The sequence below is a fragment of the Podarcis bocagei genome, assembly GCF_964188305.1.
Source record: "Podarcis bocagei genome assembly, chromosome: 5".
NCBI classification, from domain to species: domain Eukaryota; kingdom Metazoa; phylum Chordata; class Lepidosauria; order Squamata; family Lacertidae; genus Podarcis; species Podarcis bocagei.
In genome coordinates this window covers 58,971,541-58,991,384 of record NC_138129.1, presented here as the reverse complement: position 1 = coordinate 58,991,384, position 19,844 = coordinate 58,971,541, and the positions used below count along the sequence as shown (strand labels likewise).

Here is a 19,844-nt window from a genome sequence, read left to right as displayed (position 1 = left end):
TTGTGCTCTGGCGGCGCGGCAGCAGCAGGAGGCCCCATTAGCTAAAGTGGTGCTTCAGGTTAAGAACAGTTTCAGGTTAAGTACGGCCTTCCGGAACAAATTAAGTATTTAACCCAAGGTACCACCATACCGTGTCCATTTCTTCTCACAACCTAGAGTAATAGATCTCATTCAGAAAACATGTGGAAAGGGTAACACATATCTTGTCTTTTCTTTCAACAGCTTAATGTCTGGGCTAGCAGCCCTTGATGCGAAGACATCTAGTCGATTAGGCATCATAACAGTCACATACTACCTTTGGACCACTTTTGTGGCTGTTATTGTGGGAATCATTATGGTCTCCATTATCCATCCTGGTGGGGCAGCCCAGAAGGAGAACACGGAGGAAAGTGGGAAGCCAATCATGAGCTCTGCAGATGCCTTGCTGGACTTAATTCGGTAACTACATTCATTCTTACTGCTTTTATGAAAGGTAAAATCTTACGCATCCTATAACTTTGTGGGGAAGAGTGATAGCATTTCAAGATACATTTTGAAGTCTGTGAATTCTCCATAGGGTAGTTCAAAATAATCACCAGATTCTGAAAATACAGGAAATATAATTCTAAAATGCTCAGGGCGAGGCATACCGTATTTTTCGCTCTATAAGACGCACTTTCCCCCTCCTAAAAAGTAAGGGGAAATGTGTGTGCGTCTTACGGCGCGAATGCAGGCAGAGACTCTGCTCAGTGCTCCCTTTAAAGAACCCTCTCCCTCCGTGGGGAAAAGCCCCCAAGAGCCACACACACACTCCACACGCTCTTTAAAGGGAGCGCAGCTCTTGGGGCAGCCTTAGCCGTGCGCAGCTTCTCCCGGGCAAGGGGAGCCTTCATCCCTCTGCCCAGGAGAGGCTGCGCGTGGCTATCCCATAAGCCAGGACAGCAAGATGCTATCCCAGAAGCCAAATCCCTCTTGCTGCTCTGGCTTCTGGTATTCAGAATATTTTTTTTTCTTGTTTTCCCCCTCCCAAAACTAGGCGCATCTTATGGTATGGTGTGTCTTATAGAGCGAAAAATACAGTATTTTTACATCCTGCATTTATGTGAATTGCCACCAAGAACCTAAACGACTGGCATTGACAGCTGTAACTGTGAGACTGCTTTGCATACAGGATTTTAGCCTGTGTGGATTGGGCTTAACTCGGAGAATGGGAAGTACTGAATGGGAAGTCCCTTCTTTCTTTGTAGCCACCATTTGCCTTAACAGCTGAAGGAAGATAGCAGGCCATTACCTTCCTGCGACTTATGAGGAGAAAGTAGAAGTGGTCCATTGTGCTGGTGGCCCTGATTCTATTTGAATCCCCTCAACTCCTGTCGTTTTTGTATGCCTTTATACTACTTTTATGTTATGCTTTTGTTATAACAATATTGTTGATTGCTTTCATGTTGTACACCACTTAGAGACTTTTGAAAAATACTAAGCAGTTTGGGAATGCTTTTAAATAAATGAAAACCTGTAACCCGGGCATCCAAGCTGACCTTGTCTGGTAGGGCAAGAGAAAGTGGCCTGTCTCTCAGCTGACAGAGAAGAAATCATCAACCTGGCTGAGAGCTGGACTCCTGCTGAGGAGGCTAAGCCTCTCAAAATATGAAGTGACATCAATAGCTGGCTGCCTGGGACAGTCCGGTCTCTGCTAAGGCCTGAAGAAGCACAAACTAAAGCACCCCTCCCATCTTGACCCCCCCCCCCGATTGTTGCCAGATAAACAATCCCCATCATTTGTTTCACTAGCATTCGCATAGTGTTAATACTTGATGTTGAATAGTTACGTATTCTCCATTCATGCACCTTTGGGTGACGAGAGGATTATAAATGCTTTTAATAAGTAAACAAATCATCCCCAAGTGTCACGGTCCATCATCAGGGACATTGGGATCTATAGTCCAACAACATCTAGGGAACCCCCGGCTAAGGAAGGCTGAACTAAAGCCTGGTTCGTACTGACAGAGTGGCATAGGAACCTTTCTTATGACTGAGTTTCATACTGTTTACGTAACATCTGGAAGGAGAGACTATTTGAAGATGCAAAATATCTGGTTTCTTTCTACTTCTGATGAACCAGAGCAGCGCACGGAAACGCCGTTTACCTTCCCGCCGGAGCAGTACCTATTTATCTACTTGTACTTTGATGTGCTTTCGAATCTGTTAAAATATTGAAGGAATTAAGGTGCGAGTGACCTTTTTTTATAGCTATGATCTGTTTTCTGAGCTGACATGCCTGCTAACTCTAAATGAGACTTTTCGGTCTTGTGGAATACTTTGTCCATGGAGAGTGGATGGAATCCTCCCCAGATCCTTTTTGTTGGCGGGTGTAAACATTTTTATTCTGGCTGGGGTTTTTTTGCAAGCGGAAGTAATTTTTACTTTTATTCGTAAAGCTTCTTTTGTATTATTTCGTTTTATAATATATATAAAACAAAGAGAAAAATTATAACAACAGACAAAAATTAAAAGATGAAAAACAAAAACTATAAAAGAGGCATGTAGAATGAGTAGTTGCACATGAGTTAAAATAACAAAGCCCAAGTAAAGACTATCCACTTTATCAGATCAGGTATAGTTCCAGATTTGCCAGGCTTGTGAGGAGCATTGTCTTTAAAATGATGGCTCTGCTGTATATGTCATAAAAGGAATGCTAAATTATATAAAAAGTGTCAAATTATGTGTGATTTTCTCCAGAGTGAGCAGTATCAAGCAATCAGTGTAAGATTTGGGGCTGTTTTCCATTAAACTGCAATTGTTATTTATGATTCCAAGATTATATATGAGACCAATTATTTTGACAATATATTTACATTGGCTTCATCAAAACTATTCAATAACATTGATGATGAAGAAGAAGAGTTTGGATTTGATATCCCACTTTATCACTACCCGAAGAAGTCTCAAAGTGGCTAACATTCTCCTTTCCCTTCCTCCCCCACAACAAACACTCTGTAAGGTGAGTGGGGCTGAGAGACTTCAGAGAAGTGTGACTAGCCCAAGGTCATCCAGCAGCTGCATGTGGAGGAGCGGAGACGCAAACCCGGTTCACCAGATTACAAGACTACCGCTCTTAACCACTACACCACACTGGCTCCCGATGTCAAAAATTATTAAAATTTGTATACTGCCCTTCATCCAAAGATCACAAGGCACAGATTAACAAACTGCCCCTATGCTTCCTGATAGCCAACTGTGGATCCTGAATCATCGTTCTGGAATTTGTTTTCTAATGTATTCCAATATGTGTGAGAGCTACAAAGTGCTAAGGAACAGAAGTTGATCATGTATCTGATATACAGGTTTTAGTATTGGTCAAACAATGCTAAGGAGAGTGTTGAAATAGATGTGTGGATCATCCTAACTTTACTAAACAGGAACAAAACATTTTTATATTAAAAAAAATTAATATTTCATGCTAAAACTGGGCATTTGTCTGGAATTTCAGCCAACAAAAACTCTGTTCTGTTTTATACACCAGTTTCCTTCCCCTCACCTGTACTTCTGTGTGATAAAAATATTTTTTATTTCTTAATTTTTTATTGATCTTGGGCTTCACTGCAAGCCAGACAATACCTAAACATGTGACTTTTTCTCAAGACCCCATTTCTTCCCTTGAGGCTGATTGTCAGTCAGTACAACATGAATTTCTTTATTTTATTTTATTTATTGAATTGACATTCTGCTGCTGGTGTGACATTACAGTGGTGTCTTTCTTTCTCATATATTTTGCAGTCATACGAAGGCCATCTTTTTACCTGGAAGTGATCCGTTTTTGGTCACTTCAGAAAAGCTAGTCTCAAAGAATGTTTCTTCACCATAGAAATAAACAGCAATCTATTTAAAATATAGTGGAAGTATTCCAGATCCCTGTATTAAGAGGAGCAGTTGTAATTCCTGCAGGATAAAGAATGATCAAGAAATAAAATGCTGTAATCCTCCACGAATTTGGCTAACATTAAATCTAGCTACTAACCATCTGATATTTCTTCTCCTGTGGAGTCCCAGTTGCATTTTAATGCTGCCAATTATGGTTTAGGGAGCGAAGCCACATTCAATTTATTTTCTGCTCTCAGAGCTGCCATGGGCCACATGTGTCGTTCTTCTTCAGTTCAGGTTGAAGGAAAATCCTCAATGGGAATCTGCTGCTCCAGATGAATTATCCATCGCAAACTAATTTAATCAGTGCAATAATCCTTTGTACGTCTGTAGCACCTCGCATCCAAAAATCGCATGACAAGCATGAATTAGTTAATGTGTGCGAATGGAATGCAGGTTTCATGGGGACTAATTGTCCCGGTGAAGTCAGCATCATTTGAGAGGCAAGTTAAAGGAAAATTCTTGGTTTTGTAAAGGTGTAGCTAGATTTCATGTATTTCCCCCCCCCCCCAATAATTGAAGTGGTACCTCGGGTGAAGAACTTAATTCATTCCGGAGGTCTGTTCTTAACCTGAAACTGTTCTTAACCTGAGGTACCACTTTAGCTAATGGGGCCTCCTGCTGCCGCTGCGCCACCGCCACACGATTTCTGTTCTCATCCTGAAGCAAAGTCCTTAACCCGAGGTACTATTGCTGGGTTAGCGGAGTCTGTAACCTGAAGCGTCTGTAACCTGAAGCATCTGTAACCCGAGGTCCCACTGTATTTTATTACTCAAGAAGTAATTAATTGCACAGATGTTATTCTCTTGATGTTGGGGAGAAACTAAGCATCATTCACATCACACTTTCTAGCACTCATACCACAATATATATTTTTCTGCTTTTTCCATTTCTGGATTACTCAAGTGTTGGGTGACTCTTAGCAGAATGTGTGACATGACTGCACTGTTTCAGATGATAAGACCGTTGTGCCTGCGCTGTTTGCTCTCGGATGGTTCATCATCCACACATGTGACACAGCACATTAACTAGCAGTTGTCATGCGATGAACATGCATGTATGAACAAAACTCAGGCTGCAATCCTATGCACATTTACTCCATGGGGAGAAAGTCCCATTGGAGGGTAAGGCTACCAATGGCGACTGGCCACCATAGCTCTGCCTCTGAACGCCAGTTGCCGGGAATCACAAGCGGGTAGAATGCTGTTGCGCTCAGGTTCTGCTTTTGGGCTTCCCTCAGGCACCTGGTTGGTCACTGTGAGAACAGGGTGCTGGACTAGACGGGCCCTTGGCCTGATCCAGCAGGCTCTTCTTATGGTCTTGTGGAAATTCAGTGGGACTAATTTCTGAACAGACGTGCATGTAAGTAAAACTGTCTGACCTGTTTGCCTTAGATGCCAGGACTTGATTGAGTCTCCATTGTACGTTCGGTCACATCGTTGTGGAAGAGCTATAGAGTTAAATCATTCTGACTGCTTCCTAAGATCAAAAGGGGAGGACCTTCTCTGTGTACCTTCTAGGGTGGAAGCATGTTTGACTGCGATAAGAGAGAGGAACTTCTCAGTGTCTGCTCCCTGATTGTGGAGACTTTGCCCTGTGAAATGTGGCTGGCTCCTTCCTTTGATTTTTTTGCAACAGTTGTTGAAAACCATTATATTCCAGCAGGTTTTTGCTGTATGTGAAAGGTGATGTTTCTATGGTTTTAACAGCTGACCTTATCTCTCTGGTTGATTGTTGTTTAATAAAATAGGGATGTCTAAATGATGAATGCTGCTCTTAGTGATAGTTTTGCACCAGAGGGGTGATATATAAGTATTTTAACAAATAGAGATGGACAGACAGTAGTATCTCGCTACGTTTGGGCATGCAGGATTCTACTGAAATAGGACTAGATGATTTTCAGACTTTTTCCAGCACTTTGATTCCAGTGCTTCTGTGTGTCTACAGCAGAGGAATAAAGCTTTTGAAGAAGCTGGAGTAAGGCTTCAATTAACAGAATGTCGTTTAGCTCCTGTTTGGCCACATATTGCAGGTTGCAGATATTACAATGGGAAATACTGGAATGTGATTGATTCCCAAATAAAATAAAAAGAGAAAGTAACTTACAAAGATTAGTGGCCCAGTGAGTTCAATTTTTATCTAATACCTTGGCAAACATCTTTCTTATCTCTTTTCAGGAACATGTTCCCTGCCAACCTTGTTGAGGCCACTTTTAAACAGGTGAGTGTCTGGACCACTATTAGTTTGAACACTAGGGAAATTTCCCCTTCAAATAAGCAAGGAGTTAATGAATCTTTAGAGGTATTCCGTTATCTGTTGATAAAGTTATGTTCATGAAGGGAACTTCAAAGCAAGAAAATATCCTTCTACATGTAATGGAGATGCGCTTCCGCTCTTTCAGTACCGAACCAAAAGCACCCCGATTGTGAAAGCCAACAAAGTTGCGTCTGAAAGCACCACACGCCGAATCATTATCTACGGGGTTCAGGATGAAAATGGATCCAACATCCAGAATTTTGCCTTGGACATCACACCACCACCCGAAGTTATCTACAAGTCAGAACCAGGCACCAGCGAAGGCATGAATGTGTTGGGGATTGTAATATTCTCTGCTACCATGGGTATGTGATTGTAATCTGTGAACTTGTCCTTTGATGTAGGAGAATTAGCCTATCTGTTTGGAACCCCTGGTGCCGTTTCTGTTCTTTCCCCATCTCAATAGCACCCACTTGAAATAGCTTTGATCAGTTGAGCATTGGCGTCAAACTTCCAGTCACCTGCGAAAGAGCCTGCTGCAGTTTTCACCTGTCCTACATTGCTCTGTAGTTTCCTCATCTGGTATTTTTACTTCCCTCTGTAATTCATAGAGCTTTTCCAGTGAGCTTGTGTGACAGGGGTAGGGGCCTGAGGGCCACATCTCTTCATGGAAATCCTGAAGGAGGATGTCTCATGTTTGCTAGGGGACTGCGCTGAAAAATTTAGCAGACCAAGTCATGACTTATTCTCATTAAAGTGAAATGGATTTGTTAGTCATCACTAAGTTCTACTCTATGGATTTCAAATTTTGGAACACATATTACAGTGAAGACCAGTCTCCCGTACATTGTGAGATTGCCTACATACTTACTGATTTTAAACGCTACAGGGGGCCATGATTTGGCTAAAAGTGGGAGGAATGGCTTGTGGATTGTATTAAACTCCCCCCCCAACCTGCCCCTACCCAATTCAAGCCCAGTTTTCAATAAGATTTACTATTTGCTACTATTAGTTAATAACTGCATTTATATTCCACATTTCCTCCAAAGAGCTAAAGGCAGCATACATTGTCCTCCCCTCCCTCACAACATCTCTGTGAGGTAGGTTTGGCTGAGAGATCGTGATCAAATGGTAGAAGGTTGGTGTGAGGTTGTTGTTATTATTATTATTATTATTTATTACATTTGTATACTACCCTATACCCTCAGGTCTCAGGGTGGTTACAACATAAAGTCACAACATAAAATCACAAAATACATAATCAAAATAAAAATAGAAACAACCCAATAACCACCACCACCCCCCCACATACATTTTAAAAGGGCATTGGATGTCAATCAGCCAAAGGCCTGGTTTAAGAGGAATGTTTTTGCCTGGCGCCTAAAGATTTTGAAATGTCCTTCATGTTTTCCTGTTGGTGAATTTTCATTGCACTCCTATATTAGGAGCTTTGGTGTAATAGTTCACAGAATGCCCTGCAGGGAGCAGTGGAATATTTCAGTAGCTGAGCACTCTCTTCTCCTTGATTTACCCCCAACGCATTGGCTCCAATAAAATGATGTCAATTTTATTTTAAGCATAAATCTTGCTGGCATGAATTATCACATGACTGTCACGCTGAAGGCTGATTCATGTGCTGGACTGCAACTTCACAAAGAGGAAAAGTTTGTAGCATCCTAAAGTAAAATTCAGTTTCTGGAGCAAGCATGCTAGCAGATTAATCTAAAATGAAAAGCTGTTTAGCCCTTTCCAAAGAGGCTATTGTGAAGTTGGAAAAGGTTCAGAAAGGGGAAATCAAAATGATCAAGGGGGTGGAGAATACTCTGCTGTGAGGAAAGGTTGCAACGTTTGGTCCTTTTTTGGTTAGAAAAATGGTGAGTAAGGCTGCAGTCCACCCCCACCCCCTACATTGCATTGGCCTTTGTGGGGCTGCTGGACTGAGCAGAGGCCTCCCTCCACTCAGTTCTGCCAGCCCAGCTGGCCTCCTGTTCAACCACCCTCTTCTGCTCACTGAATGGGTGGGCAAGAGGCCCTCTGCCAATATCCCCACCAGATGAGTTAGTGGAAAGCCCCCAAACAGGACATTCGCAGGGAGGGTGTGGGGCTAAGCTAGCCCACAACCCACTGGATCACAAGCCAGCCTCACAGCTGATTGCGGGGCAGGATTGAACCCTGCTCAGTTTGGCTGTGCACACCTGTTCCCTGCTTACTGATTCTTTCAGAAAAGTGAATGAGAGGGAAATATAACATGCAAAGAGTATTGCAACAAATGCAGTTGTGAGAAAGGGTAGAGTGGATTTAGGCTGCAATCCCATCCCATCACATCCACCCAAACCTTTCATTCATCACTTTATGTCTTGGGTGGAAGAAAAGGAGATATGAAACGTAGATGTTGAGGAGGGACCAGTCCCCACTGGCCAAACTGAATGGAAGTGATATGAACCTGAACTACAGACATGGACATTTCTGTCAGTCACATGGAGAAATATGCCCAGGCCTGCTATTCATTTTCATGTGGCCTATAGCCTTGCCTTCTCTGTCTTCTCCCTCCACCTTTAGATTATGGACAGGGACCATTTCCACTTTTCAACATGGAATATCCGTGTTCTCCTGAAGCTGCCATTTCATAATAAGCCCAGACTGGATTAAAATGCTGAAGTGCCCTTCAAATTTATGTTAAGAGGACAGAGCAACATAATTCAAAAAACATATTGCAGATTTGAAATTTATGGCGAGCCAAAGATTAGCAAGTGTTGTTGTGAAATGGCTGCATCTTGACAGCAGATCAGCTTGTTTGCTATTAAATCAAGACTAGTGCTGAGACCTGGAACCTGCTGTACAAGCACAGACGTGAACTCTGACACTCAGTTCTTGGCTGGGATATATTTGCTGTACAGACAGATATAAGAGTTCACCGAGACTTAGAAAAAACCAAAATCACTCTCACTAAATCATTTTCAAGAGTATTTTTTTGTTGTTGAAATGGTTCCCTGAATGTGGAGCCTGCATTTTTTTCAGTGACTGATCTATGGACTTCTCCTCTCAGACTGTCCCACTTGGTTCTTGGCAAGGGACCTAACTGTGTTTCCTGCTGCTGGATCATGGATCTATTATCTCTTTATTTTCCCCTCTGCTGCCACAGGATAGACTCAGAGCCTACACACATAAACATAGGATCTCACCATAAACACAGGGACCCTGCATTTTCTCCAGTGGTTATCTGTGATTGCATGGATGTAGCCTGCATGTACATATTTGTACCGTGATATGCTCTGCTCTGACCTACCGATGAATGTGTGGAGGTTGGAAGTGTGGCCCATGAGTGTGACTCTGTTCCTCCCACTCTAAGTAGTCAAATCCACAGGTGTGGTTGCATGAATTGCTGAGCAGGTTTGTGTTGTCGGGTATCCATTGAGCTCTTGCCCTAAACCTTCAGTTTCTGTTGACTTCTACCAAAGATTGGGGGAAAAGGGGGTGTGGTGAGTTAAGCAGCAGGCAGGTGACAGTACCAAGCTGGTAGACCACATTCTGTTTAATGGGGATGTCCAAAGCATTCAGGTTAATATCCAACTAAGTCTTGCTCGGAGCAAGGTAAAAGTAAAGGGACCCCTGACCATTAGGTCTAGTCGTGACCAACTCTGGGGTTGCGGCGCTCATCTCGCTTTATTGGCCGAGGGAGCCGGCGTACAGCTTCTGGGTCATGTGGCGAACCAGAGCAGCGCACGGAAACGCCTTTTACCTTCCCGCCAGAGCGGTACCTATTTATCTACTTGCACTTTGACGTGCTTTCAAACTGCTAGGTTGGCAGGAGCAGGGACCGAGCAACGGGAGCTCACCCCGTCATGGGGATTCGAACCGCCGACCTTCTGATTGGCAAGTCCTAGGCTCTGTGGTTTAACCCACAGCGCCACCTGCACAGAGTAGACCTACTGAAATCAAGGAACATAAATTACTGAAGTGTATTGATTTCAGTGGGTCTGCTCTGAGTATGCTTAGCATTAGATGCCACCCTCAGACAATGATCATTTCCTCTCAGGATTGCAGTGACATTACGCCACAAGAGAGCTGTTCTCTTTTTGATAGCACCTCCTGTGTACCATGCTGAATGGCATGGGCAGTTAGCCAAGTACACAACGTCATAATGCCCTTTGGAGTGCTACATGTTCAGTCTTGGCTCCTTCAGGTGTTTAGTCATGATATTTGCCTTCTGTCAGAAAGTCACTTCAGCTTGAACCTGGGCATCTTATACTCTTTTAAAGGACTCACCCTGTAGAAGTAATGTAGACACTTCGGGTGGAATCCAACCTAGCACTAAAGCTCTCATTCCATCCCCACAAGGATTTCTGCTTGCGCAACGGGATGTTCTCCGCATCTCCTTCCCCGTGAACCCCCTAAATTTGTTCTAGGGGTTACCCCAACCCCCTGGAACAGATTTGGGGAGGGTATGGGTTGTGCGTGGAGAGAGGAGAAAGGTCTGTTGCACAAATGGAAACCCTAGCACTGGTGCAACATGGGCAATGAATTAAGTGCTTTGGATAGTTAAAGCAGACACATTATTGTTTTTATAGTTTGTGATGCCTTTTTAAAACATATTGCTACCAGCCACAACCCTTTGTAGCAGATGGACTGCTTATTGAAATGAATAAACAGGAGTGTCAGATCCCTCAAATTTAAATCCTACTATATGGAAACCCAGCAGTACATAGTCATAATTATTTTACCTGTAGCAGTTGCTGGCCTTTGTCAAGTTCTTGTTTATCTGTTCTCCTGCGTAGAAATTAGACATCTGGGATTTCATACATAGTTCCTTTATGTCTGCTAAGGTTGCCAAGCAAAAAAGGCAAGTGCAGTTAGGAATAGGATGCTGGCTTTTTTCCACCTAGTTTTCACCTAGAATCTGGACTGAAACTTCCAAATTCACTTTACAGCCACTACAAAGTTATAATTTTGTGTCTAATGGGTATTATGGGTCAGTGTTATGCCCACACTAGGTTTACTGTTAAGTCCAATGTAGGTTTACTCCTATGCAGAAATAAGTCCCACTGCAATTGTGTACATATTTACCTGGGAGTAAATCTCATTGAACTCAGCATAACTTCCCTCTGGATGAGATTCAGCAGTATTTTTCCTTTGGGCAGTACAATGAAGAAAAGCCTACATTCCATTCAGAATAATAGAGTCTGGCTTATATTACTGCAGGAACCTCTGCCGTTTTTTAGGTTGAGGTGCACAGATTCATGGTCAATCCTTTGGGTGCCACATATCAAAGTAGGCATGGTAAAAAAACAACTTTTGGCATTACAATGTCAGGGTACCTATGGAGGAGTTAGTAGTTTTTTAAGATTATTTCTTTTCTACTGGTTAAAAAAAGGTTAGAAATTTTAAAAACATTTTTAAAATGTTGGGGGACACAGCATATTTTGGTATTGTGGCATTGCAGTGGGAAACTTATAACAACAGTCAAACACACACACACACATATGACAAATTTTCGGGGGTCTTGGGAGGGCACGAAAAACTTATTGTGGTACCATATGTGGTTTGCAGCCCCCCATAAGTTAGGCATCACTGCTCATATGTAACATTTCTAATTCTGTGAACTGAAAATCCAAATAAATGCTAATTTTAAAAATGTACAGTGGTACCTCAGGTTAAGTACTTAATTCGTTCCGGAGGTTCATTCTTAACCGGAAACTGTTCTTAACGTGAAGCACTATTTTAGCTAATGGGGTCTGCTGCGCCACCGGAGCACGATTTCTGTTCTCATCCTGAAGCAAAGTTCTTAACCCGAGGTACTATTTCTGGGTTAGCGGAGTCTGTAACCTGAAGCATATATAACCTGAAAGTGTATGTAACCCGAGGTACCACTGTAGTAGCTTAAATAATTCAAATCTGGAACAGTAGCATCAATTACAAAAATATTCAATTTTATGTTGGTATTAATATACTTATATAATAAATGTACTAGCATAGTATGAATGGAAGTAAAAATTAGACTCATGGGGCATTGGGGGGGGGGTTAGAGTCTACAGTTGTCAAACAGAGTGAAGCAGTTCCTGCCCACGAATTTAGGTCCCAAATTTGAGTCCAGCAATTCACGATAGATAGATAGATAGATAGATAGATAGATAGATAGATAGATAGATAGATGATAGAGAGATGATAGCGAGATATAGATATACACACTTAAGTTTTATATGCTAATGTGGCCTGTGATGTAAATCCATATGATGGTGAATAAAATGAAACAATATTTATCTATTTGCAGGAATAATGTTGGGGAGGATGGGCAACAGTGGTGTTCCCTTGGTTAGCTTTTGCCAGTGCTTAAATGAATCTGTCATGAAGATAGTGGCTGTTTCCGTATGGTAAGTAAATGCAGTGTTAGGAAAAAATAAATCTTGCAAGTCAAAGTTTGGCCCCCATCTGCAATATATAACTTTCAGTGGTTGGAGTCAGGCACAGGTCAGCAATAAAACACCCGCTGTCAGTGAAGTTAACTCTTTATTCAAAGAAACGAAAACAGCTCAGGCCTAGTGATCACAGCAACTCTTCTCAGTAGGTATTGCCCCAGTGAGGCAGTTGCAAGGGCTGAAGGTCCTCGCCTTCCTGCCGCTCTCTAAGGCTCCTCCAGGGTCCTTCCCCAGCAACCTAAGGCTCCTTTCTTCTTGTGTTGCTTTCCTCTGCCCTCTTCAGTCCTCTGCTGGTTCTGGGAGACCAGGGGGGAGGAGAGCTGGTCACAACAGGATGGAGAAACTCCCTGGCCTCTTCAGCAGCCTGTCTCCACTCTGGACTGCTGTCTGCCACAGCCCCTTCCTGTTGCCTCTTCAGCTTCCAACACCTCCTCCTCCCTCTTCTCCCTCTGACTACTCATTGTCTTCCCACCACCAATCCCTTAGCTCTGAACCTTCTTCTGTTGGAGTTCCCTTGGGGTTCCCCACCTGATTCCTCCCACCATTCCTCTGCATCCAGCCAGTCCATGACAATAGCTAAAGCAGTATCATACCACTTTAAACAGCCATGACTTCCCTCAAAGAATCTTGGGAACGGTGGTTTGTTAATGGTACTGAGAATTGTTAAGAGAGCACCTATTAACAGGAACTCAAGCGCTATGTTAGTATCGTGTGCCACAACCACTGTTCTATGGGCCAAACTACATGTGATATGGGAGACTCATGGTTCTGATTTTATTTTTTTTTAACCACAGTGTGTTATTTGGGAACCACAAATTCAATTATAGCAGCAGCTGTTGAGCGTGCATCAATGGTGCTATTAATTAGGTAATTTTAGACTTTGGGCGTAACAATCTACTGCAGTGGGTGGGGCAAGTGGCTTTTTAGATGATACTGTGTCTTACTTCATTTACCTCAAAATGTGGTAAGCCAGTTCTGCTGCATGCTTAACCTTTTAACTGGGGGCAGTTTTTGTAGCAAAGCTCACCATTACAGTTGCTTTCTCACCCACAGGGAAAATCACCCACAGAGACTATTAACACACACACACACCAGCATCACTGGAGGAAAATTAGTGGCTTAAGGACTCAGCTTGGACTGCAAAAATGGCCTGTAGTGGAAGAAGGGTTCAGCATATACACCACATGATGATGCAAAATAAAATTTGCAATGCTCCAAGGGTGCACTTCGGGTTAAAAAAACTAATCAGGAGACTAATGAATCACAACTCTCCTTTTTCGCATGCAGTTTGGCTCTAAAAACTTCTGGAACTGGCCAGAGGGGATGTAGTTATAGATGGCCTGTGCCACACAACTAGTTCTGTATACATATGCATAAGTTAAGTTCCTTCAGTTTTTGGGTGGAAGTGTTCTTTCACATTGAATATCACTGTCTCTTTCCCCAGGTATTTTCCATTTGGAATAGTGTTCCTTATTGCTGGTAAGATCTTGGAAATGGATGATCCATCAGCCATCGGGAAGAAGCTAGGCTTTTACGCTATTACTGTGGTTTGTGGCCTAGTGGTACATGGACTTTTTATTCTGCCAATGACATACTTCTTTATCACCAAGAAGAACCCCATTGTTTTCATCAGAGGGATTCTTCAAGCCTTGCTTATTGCTCTGGCCACATCATCCAGGTACCATATAATGAATGAAACACTGGCGCAATTCTACCTTGCACTCCTTATTTTTGTCTAGCTCCCTTACTCCCAGTTCGCTAAGGCACTCATGCTGCAGGGTCCCCAAATCCAAGTCTCCCAATCCCTGGATTCTAAACTGTGAGACCGTGACATATACAATCCATCTGACTACAGCACTGGCATTTTCTCCACCGGTCCCACCATCTCCTCCCTGCCTTGCCCAGAGAATTTTCCTGGATCTGTCAGCGGCTTCAATACCCATAGCAATCCTTCTGGATTACTTGGATAGGGGACACTAATCTGCAGTGGGGTTCCTCTTGCCACTTTGGTATGTAGCCAGGTTTGATCTGGAAATCTTCTGCCCATCCCATAGAAATCATCCTTTGTGGTGTCACTAGACAAACAGAAGCTCAAGAAGGGTCCTGGCAAGAAGCCCAATGTCCCAGTCCCTGCAATACTTCCCCACATTCCCATAACACAAGAGCTGCTCTACAGATTAACTTCATAATCCAAACTATAAATAGAGAGATCAGGGTCAAACCAGGTGTCTCATACCAGCAGTCTTCTGCAGTTTGAGAAATAGTGCAGCAATGCAAATGGCCAGCATATGTAGTCTTCTTATAAGAACATCCCAATACCCAGTTGGAGATAAAAGTCCTATCGGGGGGGGGGTGTGTGTGTTATGTGGTGCTGATGATGCCCTGGTAGAGTTCCAAAGACAGCCATGAGAAGGGCAGAGGTAGTTGTGATAATGGAAGCATTTGCTTTGATTATATTGAGATGGATGACTGCTGGACCCGAGTACATTGTGGGCAAAAGAAAATGCACTCATTCGTCTTATTTTTTTAAAATCAGAGCTATGTTTTTTGTTTATTAGAGCAATATCTTTATTAGGGCAACCAAAACATCAAAAAATAGTGCTCAAGATTTTGAGTTCCTCAGAATTCTTTGTCAGCTTGAAGATAAAAAGACTACAAAAGGGTGCGGAAAGACCAGTAATGGCTGATCATTCCATCTGTGCCTGCAGCTGCTAAGACTTAAGATGGTATGTGGGAGGCATTTGAGTTAGGTCATATCAGGCGCTTTGCAGGTTTGGGGTTGCACCCAGGCCTCCTGGAAAAGAGAAAGCACATAATGGCTGATCCCCTATTTCTGCAAGTGTGACAACAAGCTGCTACTCAATTCCGTCTCCGTGTTTTTAGGTAACATTAGAGAAGAACTAAGGCTCAGGTTTAAGCACCTCACAGAAGCTGATTATCTATATCCATTTCAGTCTGGCTTCTCATTTGGCATTAGGTCATCACAGCTCATATGATGGCAAAAGAAATCCTGAAAGACTTGTTCTCCCTGGTGCATTCCAGAGAGTGACTACCTGCAGCAAGGCTTCTTCAGCTAGTTATTTGAACTGCACAAAAAATGCAAAATGAATGGAATGAAAGGCAATGAGAGGTAATGACAGTAGATAGGAAGCGCAGCTGCATTTTGGGAATGGGGAGAAAGAACACCAACTTTTATTGCCATCTGTTGTTGGCCAGCTCATCCTCCTGGGTACGGCTACAGTCAGTACTGACCCTGCCAGTAGGTCTATAGTTTTTTACGGATGCATCTTGGCAGTGCCACCTGCAGGTTTGAGATAGCCCCCTACTTCAGACCTTATAGTTTTGCTGACTTCACTCTCTTTTTCTCCACAGCTCAGCCACTCTGCCTATAACCTTCAAGTGCTTGTTAGAGAATAACCATGTGGACAGGAGGATTGCCCGATTTGTGCTCCCAGTGGGGGCAACAATCAATATGGATGGGACCGCCCTTTATGAAGCAGTAGCAGCTATTTTTATTGCTCAAGTAAACAATTATGAGCTGGACTTCGGGCAGATCATCACCATAAGGTAAAAAAACCAATTTACAAAGGGGGTCCCATATTTAGGAAGCTTGACTTGCAGATATTTCCTGCAAATCTGCATGCTGTGCACACTGCTGATACATGATCCAAGCATCCTCATTCATAATTACATATGGGAAAGCGTAGAGTATATTTCTGTGAATTGGTTAGGAATGCACAGTGCTTTATGGGAAATGAAAGTTTGGATTGGATGCCCCATGGTAAGCCTCTCTGTTAGCATTGTGATGCCTTTATGGGATCAAATTCTAGAGCTGCACATTTACCTGGGAGTAATCCTCACTGAGGGGGATGCGGGTGGCGCTGTGGGTTAAACCACAGAGCCTAGGACTTGCCGATCAGAAGGTCGGTGGTTCGAATCCCCGCAAAAGGGTGAGCTCCTGTTGCTCAGTCCCTGCTCCTGCCAACCTAGCAGTTCAAAAGCAAGTCAAAGTGCAAGTTGTGAATTTCTAAAATGAAAAAAGCTCAGGGATCAAATGAGCCTATGAGCTAAAACATCTGATCTGGAAGCTCTTTCTCATAATTCCAGAAGTGTGTGGCTGCTTGTGGTCACACAGTGGTTAGAGAAAGACACTCTTCATGCTCCAAGACGTACTGTGATTTACTTATTACTTTGCATGTGCCAGGGCTGAATCCTGGGATGCTAAAGGGCGGACCTGGTGAAGCCTAGCTTCATAGTTAAGCGCTGTAAATTTCACAAGCTTTTAATGGCTAAGAGTCCAAACTGTGGAGTGGGTAATTTAAACACAGGATGTCTGGTGTTTGGGATGGGGATAAAATAGACAGGTTTCCAGTAAAGTAGTGGTAAGTGAATTATCAGACCAAAACCAAAACAACTCACTACTGAATATTTAAATCCATGACTGTGTCATTTCTGGATCCTTCATAATTTTGTTCAGACTGAACCAAAGTAATCAGCTTTATATTAGACTGTGTTTTTATGTAGCTGTGATTTGCCATTTCGGTTCTTGTGCTCACTGGGATTATTGTTAAGAGCAGGGGGATCCCTGCCATTAATTTTATTGAAATTAATTGCTTTGTTCTATGCTAAATGTCATACTGCCCAGTGTTCAACCCAGCCAGACAAATGTCTGGCAGCAGCCAAGTATTAGTATGGCACAATACATGGTTGGTTGGTTTGTTGGTTAGTTGGTTGGTTGCATTCAAGCTTGGTGGGTCACAAGTTGCACTAAGGTGTAATAAGGTGTGTAAGGTGTATTGAAAACAAGGAACTGGATTCCAACTCTGCAGAAACCTTCTGCTGATGTTATCCCAATGACTTTAACAGTGTCACTTGAGAGAATTATTGGGGGCTGTACAGAAGGAGGCAGTCTTTCAAATATTTGAGGCCTAAGTAATTTTGAGCTTTAAACACTAATGTGAGCACCTTGAATTAGGCCTGGAAATGAACTGGCAGCGACATGGCTGGCACATTAATTGTATTCACACAATATCAAGTCGAGTTTGGCAGCTTCATGTGGCGGGACAGCGGCACAAAATTTCCCCATCAATTATTTCTTGTGAAGGAGGGCCCCAATCCAGCTCTAGTAGTGTGAAGCCTGTTGCATGAAATGGCTCTGGTGGGCCCCAGATAGGGATGTGCATCACCATTCACATAAAAAAACCCCCCATCCAGCCTATTCAATAGACTTCTGTTCCAGCTCAGTTCAGATTGAAGCATATGAGAGTCACTTATAGGTGTGGATCAAATATAAGCATGGAGGAAAACTCTCTGTTGGTTCCAAATATGTGTTCTTCCATGTTAGATCATTAATATCCTTCTCTCTCTCTCTTTGATAAAAGTATCACAGCAACTGCTGCCAGCATTGGTGCAGCTGGAATCCCGCAAGCTGGGCTTGTTACTATGGTTATCGTTCTTACATCAGTGGGGCTTCCTACAGATGATATCACCCTAATCATTGCAGTCGACTGGGCCTTGTAAGTAACTGGATGGTGTGGTTTTTTTAGACTTTTCTCTCATCTTCAAACCAAACTGAATGTGTGACTATTGAACAGCTGCATTCATAGCAGCCTACAACACACTGTGAGCTGAAAGGTGCAATAGAGGGTGGTCATGTCATGAAAGTCACAGAATTGCTTGACTGAATCAAACCAAAGATCTGTAGTACAGGACACTATTGCCAACAGTGGCCAACTAGATGCCCATAAGCAAGACATGGCAATCATCCTTTGATGAGACATACTGATTGTGAATTCGAAAATTAGATCTAATAGATCATAGATTTTATGATGGGGAGAGGGAAGGAGTTGGATCTGGATGGTGGGCTGATTCAAAACTCTGCCACCTTCTGTAGGTCACTTTGATGGGTGGGTGGGGCTGCTTACCTGTCAATCACATGACATCAGATGATTAAACTGAACCTGTGGCCTGCAAAGGAAGAATACTACACTCTTGATTCTTCATTTCTTTGTTTGTGACCCTGGCTTGAATTAAAAGAAGAATTCATATCGCAGCTATTCTTACTTGCAGCGTCGGCTTGAATTCAAGCTACAGCTGCAAAGGGAGACATGGGAATGCACTCTGAGTATGTCCCCTGTTGTTGTTGTTGTTGTTGTTGTTGTTGTTGTTGTTGTTAATAATAATAATAATAATAATAATAATAATAATAATAAAAAATTTCTATAACACCCTTCATCCAAAGATCACAGGGCACTTTACAACATAAAGCCGTTCTTCATTTTCAGCTGTAATTATGCAATTGTTGAATTTGCTTTCTTTTTCAGTTGCCTCACGGTGACAGGAAAAAGAGCCAAATTCAAAAAGTGAAATGCCTCTGGCATAGAACCGTGGCATTATGGGAAACTAAAATGGCAGTTAGCAATGCTGCTGTTCACTGCCACTAGGGCTCATGGATGTGGGAGGGGATTCCCTGGGAGCACTTTGCTGAGGGCTGCGTTTACATCTTTTTTGGCTTACAGCTTTGACAGTGGGACAGGCTGTGACTGTGGGCAGATCTAAACACTGCAGTGGCAGATCCATGTTTTCACCCACATATGCATATCTACTTAAAAACATATGAAAACCATTCTGGTTCAACCTAACCTCCATTAAGATGAAAGAAAGAAAGAAAGAAAGAAAGAAAGAAAGAAAGAAAGAAAGAAAGAAAGAAATCAAAACCTGGACAGTGCTGATCTTGGACCACCCTTTGCTTTTTTAAGCCAAACATCTGGATGTTCCTGGATTTCAGCTTTATGACCCACATCAATATATTAACCAATGTGATTGAGTTTTCAGATGTGCTTGTTTGCATTGGAAAAATAAGGAAATCACATGATGTGTTTCAGATTGAATGCAGCTCTGCCAAGATGAATTTGACTCGGCTTCAAATAATGTACTAAGAGTAGTTCCAGCTAATACACCTGCCCTTTCACCTCAATTTTGTATGTTCAAAGCAGCTTAAAAGCTGCATTTTACAAATGTTTCCCTTTCAGTTTTTGCTTGTGAAAATGAAATGGGTTTTATGACTACAAACAACCTACGTGCAAAAAAAAAATAAAGTGGAAAATATATCATTTTAAAACAAAAATGTTACCAAGAGCTAATACACACAGTAATAGTAAATGCTTGTAATGGAGAGTCATGTAAACAGCAGTGCCAAACATACTATATCTTCTCCCACTTTATTCCTTTAGCAACTCGAGGAACTGAACTGATCACTTGCAAAGAGCTTTCTTC

General features: G+C 42.5%; 1 protein-coding gene across 2 annotated transcripts in view; it reads left to right on the top strand.

The window, feature by feature from the left end:
* Positions 1-19,844, top strand: part of SLC1A7 (solute carrier family 1 member 7) — a 42,237-nt gene that overhangs the window by 14,873 nt on the left and 7,520 nt on the right. For both annotated transcript variants that reach the window (XM_081195402.1, XM_081195403.1), the window contains 7 exons: positions 223-438; positions 6,078-6,120; positions 6,302-6,521; positions 12,425-12,524; positions 14,014-14,247; positions 15,942-16,136; positions 17,951-18,085. In XM_081195402.1, coding sequence (XP_081051528.1) covers positions 223-438; positions 6,078-6,120; positions 6,302-6,521; positions 12,425-12,524; positions 14,014-14,247; positions 15,942-16,136; positions 17,951-18,085 — 1,143 coding nt within the window. The remainder of the gene's footprint in view (positions 1-222; positions 439-6,077; positions 6,121-6,301; positions 6,522-12,424; positions 12,525-14,013; positions 14,248-15,941; positions 16,137-17,950; positions 18,086-19,844) is intronic.